Below are 6,000 nucleotides of genomic sequence, written 5' to 3'. Positions count from 1 at the left end.
CACTCAGCCCATAACCCTCCATTCCTTTTCTCTCCATATACCTATCAAATTGTTCTTTTTTCAATGACAATATCGAACCTGCCTCTACCACTTCTACTGGAAGCTCATTGCATATCTACCACCCTCTGAGTAAAGAAATTCCCCCTCGTGTTACCCTTAAACCTTTGGTCCCTAAGTCTCAACTCATGTCCTCTTGTTTGAATCTCCCCTACTCTCGATGGAAAAAGCCTGTCCACGTCAACTCGATCTATCCCCCCTCATAATTTTAAATACCTAACTTGTTCAACCTTTTTCTGTAACTGTGGTGCTGAAACCCAGTTAACATTCTACTAAATCTCCTCTGTACTCTCTCTCTCTATTTTGTTGACATCTTTCCTACAATTCGGTGACCAGAACTGTACACAATACTCCAAATTCGGCCTTACCAGTGTCTTCTACAATTTTAACATTACATCCCAACTCCTATACTTAATGCTCTGATTCATAAAGGCCAGCATACCAAAAGCTTTCTTCACCTCCCTATCCACACGAGATTCCACCTTCAGGGAACTATGCACCATTATTCCTAGATCACTTTGTTCTATTGCATTCTTCAATCCCCTGCCATTTACCATGAATTATTTCAGTTCATCGGGTGTAGGGAGCAGCAATAACCCCAGGTCACTGTTTGTCCTTTAATGAGACTGAAGTCTGACACCAAGACGGGAAGTTACAGCAGTTTATTGATATCATCATGACAAATGTAAATCGACTCACTCACAGTCACACACAATTAACTGACCGGCGAAAACGGGTGATAGTTTGAATAAACATCCCGTTTCTCACTGTCACTCTGCATCGGGGAACCGATGATTATAAAATCACACTTCAGGGCCGTGTCCGGGATCGCGGCAGATCCAGGGTCACTGCTGAGGGATTTGTCAATTTAACATTATTATATCGTCCAGACTGCCGAATGCACCGTCCTCCGCAAAGAGAAAAAAGGATTCCCTCCCGGGATAATCCCACCCCGGGACACCGGTGTCCCAAACTGACACCCAGACCCCCGGGCTATTCCTGCCTGTGTAATTCACCGGGGTGTCACGTGGGGGAGTCTCGAATCCGCACATCCGGTGGACGCTGCGCCATTCGACAACAGGCGGAAATACGTAACTGCGGGACTGCTTCCGATGTCTCCGAGCTCGAGACTGGAGTCGATTCGGTTAAAACCGTTGGGAATTACGCCCGTCGCGCAGCTATTAAAGGTAAGGGCGGGAGTTAAAGGGGAGGGCGGGGTATCGGCCAAATATCCCCATCCCGCGGGCAGGGATGTTCAGACATTCAGATGTTCACACGACCACTGTCAGTCCGGGTCTGGGTTCCTGCAGAGATCTCAGTTCCTTCCTCGCGGTCCAACTGAACTGATTCAACCCCAGCCTGAAAGAGATGTAAGAATAAAGATGAAATAAACTGATTTCACAAGTGTCAGTAACAGGGGACTGGGGTTAATGTTTCAACAACACTCAGACAAACATCACCAGAAAACCCGAGGATTCGCTGTTATTTTATCACATTGAACATTAACACAAATACTCACCAGATCCACTCCAGACTCGGGAGGGTCAGTATGAGGAGGCGGAGAGCGGGGACAGATCGGTCTGTGAGCGAGTTTGATCCCAGGTTCAGCTCCGTCAATGATAGGTTTCCACTGAGAGCGGAGACGAGATCCTCGGCACCAGAATCCGTGAGACCGACATCCCACAGCCTGGAGATGACAGAGAGTGAGGGTTAAGGATACAGAGAGTCAGGAGACGGTACAAATCCCCAGTGTTTATCAGTAACACAATCACTGATTACATTAAAGTTCAGTGTCAGACACCCTGTCCCCTACAGTCTGGTACTTACCCCAGTTTCTGCATTTTACACTTCGGGTTCCTCAGAGCCGCAGACACCAGTTTCACTCCTGAATCTCCCAGTTTATTATCACCCAGGTGCAGCTCCGTCAGTGATGGTTTTGTACTGAGAGCGGAGGCGAGATCCTCGGCACAAGAGTCTGTGAGACCGACATTGATCAGCCTGGAGATGAGAGAGAGAGAGTGAGGGTGAAGGACACAGAGTGACAGGAGACAGTACAAATCCCCAGTGTTTATCAGTAACACAATTCCTGATCACATTAATGTACAGTGTCAGAGACACAGTGACTGTAAACATAATCTCCCATAGTCTGGTACTTACCACAGTGTCTGTATTTTACACTCCGGGTTCCTCAGAGCCGCAGACACCAGTTCCACTCCTGAAACTCCCAGTTTATTCTTCCCAAGTCTAAACACAAACAGACAGATTGATGAACAAAGTGATTCAAACCGTTGGTCTGGGGGAATTTCTCTCACTCGGATATTTCAGGAAACATTAAACCCTTCAGTAAATCGCTGATCGGTGTTCCCATCACTGTCAATGTCCCTCACTGCCCAGCTGCAGAGTATTCGCCAAATGTCAGTAATTTCGTCTGTCGGAGTGAACCTGTAAACTCCACATGTTTTGTCCCATTCCCCGATGGTTAGAAAAGCGTTCCTTATGAGAGAGAACCATAAGGGGCAGGGTTGGCCCCTGCCCATCCACCACATGATTCATCTGTTGTCGGCCCCCAACCAACACATACTCTACTCTCCCCTCCTATCCCTCCTCACAGCCCCCCACCCTGGTCTCGTGACTACACCCCTCCCTCACCTGAAACCACCACAGTGGTCTTCACAGCTGAACAGGTGAGAAGACAGATGAAACTTCTCCATCCAAGCTACAGGCCGGGATGGTGTCAGCCCCAGGCTGCTCAAAGCCTGTGACCCCCCCCCCCCCACAGCTATGTGGAGTATTTCACCATGTCTTCAACCTGAGCCTGAGTCTCCAGAGGGTTCCTGTGCTGTGGAAGACGGTCCTGCCTCGTCCCTGTATCGAAGACGCCGCGCCCCAGTGGGTCTAATGACTACAAACCGGTGGCATTGATCTCCCACATCATGAAGACCCTGGAGAGACTTGTTCTAGAGCAGCTCCGGCCTATGGTTAGGCCACACTTAGACCCCCTCCAGTTCGCCTATCAGCCCTGAATAGCAGTTGAGGATGCCACCATCTACCTGCTGAACAGTGTCTACGCCCACCTGGACAAGCTGGCGAGCACTGTGAGGGTATTGCTTTTTGACTTCTCCAGTGCGTTCACCACCATCCGCCCTGCTGTGCTGGGTGAGAAGCTGACAGTGATGCAGGTGGATGCTTCTCTGGTGCATGGATTATTGATTACCTGACTGGCAGACCACAGTACGTGCGCTTGCAAAATTGTGTGTCAGACAGAGTGGTCAGCAGCACTGGGGCTCCACAGGGGACTGTCCTGTCTCCCTTTCTCTTTACCATCTACACCTCGGACTACAACTGCAACACAGAGTCTTGCCATCTTCAGAAGTTTTCTGATCACTCTACCATAGATGGATGAAGTTGGAGAGGAGGCTGAGTACAGGGCTACGGTGGGAAACTTTGTCACATGGTGCGAGCAGAATCATCTGCAGCTTAATGTGAAAAAGACTAAGGAGCTGGTGGTGGACCTGAGGAGGGCTAAAGCACCGGTGACCCCTGTTTCCATCCAAGGGGTCAGTGTGGACATAGTGGAGGATTACAAATACCTGGAGATACGAATGGACAATGATCTGGACTGGTCAAAGAACTCTGAGTTTGTCTACAAGAAGGGTCACAGCCGTCTCTATTTCCTGAGGAGACTGAGGTCCTTTAACTTCTGCCAGACGATGCTGAGGATGTTCTAGGAGGCTGTGGTGGCCACTGTTATCATGTTTGCTGTTGTGTGCTGGGGCAGCAGGCTGAGGGTAGCAGACACCAACAGAATCAACAAACTCATTCGGAAGGCCAGTGATGTTGTGAGGGTGGAACTGGACTCTCTGATGGTGGTGTCGGAAGAAAGGATGCTGTCAAAGTTGCATGCCATCTTGGACAATGACTCCATAATGTACTGGTTAGGCACAGGAGTACATTCAGCCAGAGACTCATTCCACTGAGATGTAACACTGAGCGTCATAGGAAGTCATTCCAGCCTGTGGCCATCAAACTTTACAATTCCTCCCGCGGGGTGTCAGACACCCTGAGTCAATAGGCTGGTCCTGGACTTATTTCCACTTGGCATGATTAATTTATTATTATTTAATTATTTGTGGTTTATTTTGCTATATTTCTATACTACTTTTGGTTGGTGCGACTGTAACGAAACCCAATTTCCCTCGGAAACAATAAAATATGTCTGTCTGTTGAAGGGGAGAAAGTCCCACAGTGAGGAAGACCTGTGAATGGGGAAATGTCGGTGGGAAATGATGGAGGACAGAACGTGAAGGAGGAAGGGGGATGGGGATGAGAGATCCCACAGGAGGAAGGGGGATGGGGAAGAGAGATCCCACAGGAGGAAGGGGGATGGGGAAGAGAGATCCCAAAGGAGGAAGGGGGATGGGAAAGAGAGATCCCACAGGAGGAAGGGGGATGGGGATGAGAGATCCCACAGGAGGAAGGGGGATGGGGAAGAGAGATCCCACAGGAGGAAGGGGGACGGGGATGAGAGATCCCACAGGAGGAAGGGGGATGGGGATGAGAGATCCTACAGGAGGAAGGGGGATGGGGATGACAGATCCCACAGGAGGAAGGGGGACGGGGAAGAGAGATCCCACAGGAGGAAGGTGGACGGGGATGAGAGAACCCACATGAGGAAGGGGGACGGGGATGAGAGATCCCACAGGAGGAAGGGAGATGGGGAAGAGAGATCCCACAGGAGGAAGGGGGACGGGGATGAGAGATCCCACAGGAGGAAAGGAGATGGGGATGAGAGATCCCACAGGAGGAAGGGGGATGGGGAAGAGAAATCCCACAGGAGGAAGGGGGATGGGATGAGTGATCCCACAGGAGGAAGTGGGATGGGGATGAGAGATCCCACAGGAGGAAGGGGAATGGGAAAGCGAGATCCCAAAGGAGGAATGGGGATGGGAAAGAGAGATCCCACAGGAGGAAGCGGGATGGGGAAGAGAGATCCCACAGGAGGAAGGGGGACGGGGAAGAGAAATCCCACAGGAGGAAGGGGGATGGGGAAGAGAAATCCCACAGGAGGAAGGGGGATGGGATGAGTGATCCCACAGGAGGAAGTGGGATGGGGATGAGAGATCCCACAGGAGGAAGGGGAATGGGAAAGCGAGATCCCAAAGGAGGAATGGGGATGGGAAAGAGAGATCCCACAGGAGGAAGCGGGATGGGGAAGAGAGATCCCACAGGAGGAAGGGGGACGGGGAAGAGAGATCCCACAGGAGGAAGGGGGATGGGGAAGAGAGATCTCACAGGAGGAAGGGGGATGGGGATGACAGATCCCACAGGAGAAAGGGGGATGGGGATGAGTGTTCCCACAGGAGGAAGGGGAATGGTAAAGCGAGATCCCAAAGGAGGAATGGGGATGGGAAAGAGAGATCCCACAGGAGGAAGCGGGATGGGGAAGAAAGATCCCACAGGAGGAAGGGGGACGGGGAAGAGAGATCCCACAGGAGGAAGGGGGATGGGGATGACAGATCCCACAGGAGAAAGGGGGATGGGGATGAGTGTTCCCACAGGAGGAAGGGGAATGGTAAAGCGAGATCCCAAAGGAGGAATGGGGATGGGAAAGAGAGATCCCACAGGAGGAAGCGGGATGGGGAAGAGAGATCCCACAGGAGGAAGGGGTACGGGGAAGAGAGATCCCACAGGAGGAAGGGGGATGGGGAAGAGAGATCTCACAGGAGGAAGGGGGATGGGGATGACAGATCCCACAGGAGAAACGGGGATGGGGATGAGTGTTCCCACAGGAGGAAGGGGAATGGTAAAGGGAGATCTCACAGGAGGAAGGGTTTGGGGAAGAGAGATCCCACACGAGGAAGGGGGACGGGGTGAGAGATCCCAGAGGAGGAACAGGGATGGAGAACAGAGATCCCACAGGAGGAATACTGATGGGAAAATATA

General features: G+C 51.3%; 1 protein-coding gene across 1 annotated transcript in view; it reads right to left on the bottom strand.

Moving 5' to 3' along the window:
* Positions 1-704: 704 nt before the first annotated feature.
* Positions 705-6,000, bottom strand: part of LOC140721527 (NACHT, LRR and PYD domains-containing protein 3-like) — a 44,253-nt gene continuing 38,957 nt past the window's right edge. The window contains exons 10-13 of the mRNA XM_073036340.1: positions 2,215-2,301; positions 1,885-2,055; positions 1,577-1,744; positions 705-1,416 (exon numbers count right to left, since the gene is read on the bottom strand). Of these exons, the coding sequence (XP_072892441.1) occupies positions 1,329-1,416; positions 1,577-1,744; positions 1,885-2,055; positions 2,215-2,301 (514 nt within the window). The 3' untranslated portion in view covers positions 705-1,328. The remainder of the gene's footprint in view (positions 1,417-1,576; positions 1,745-1,884; positions 2,056-2,214; positions 2,302-6,000) is intronic.

The sequence above is a fragment of the Hemitrygon akajei genome, unplaced genomic scaffold, assembly GCF_048418815.1.
Source record: "Hemitrygon akajei unplaced genomic scaffold, sHemAka1.3 Scf000057, whole genome shotgun sequence".
In the NCBI taxonomy this organism is placed as follows: Eukaryota; Metazoa; Chordata; class Chondrichthyes; order Myliobatiformes; family Dasyatidae; genus Hemitrygon; species Hemitrygon akajei.
This window is presented reverse-complemented; position numbering and strand designations above follow the sequence as displayed.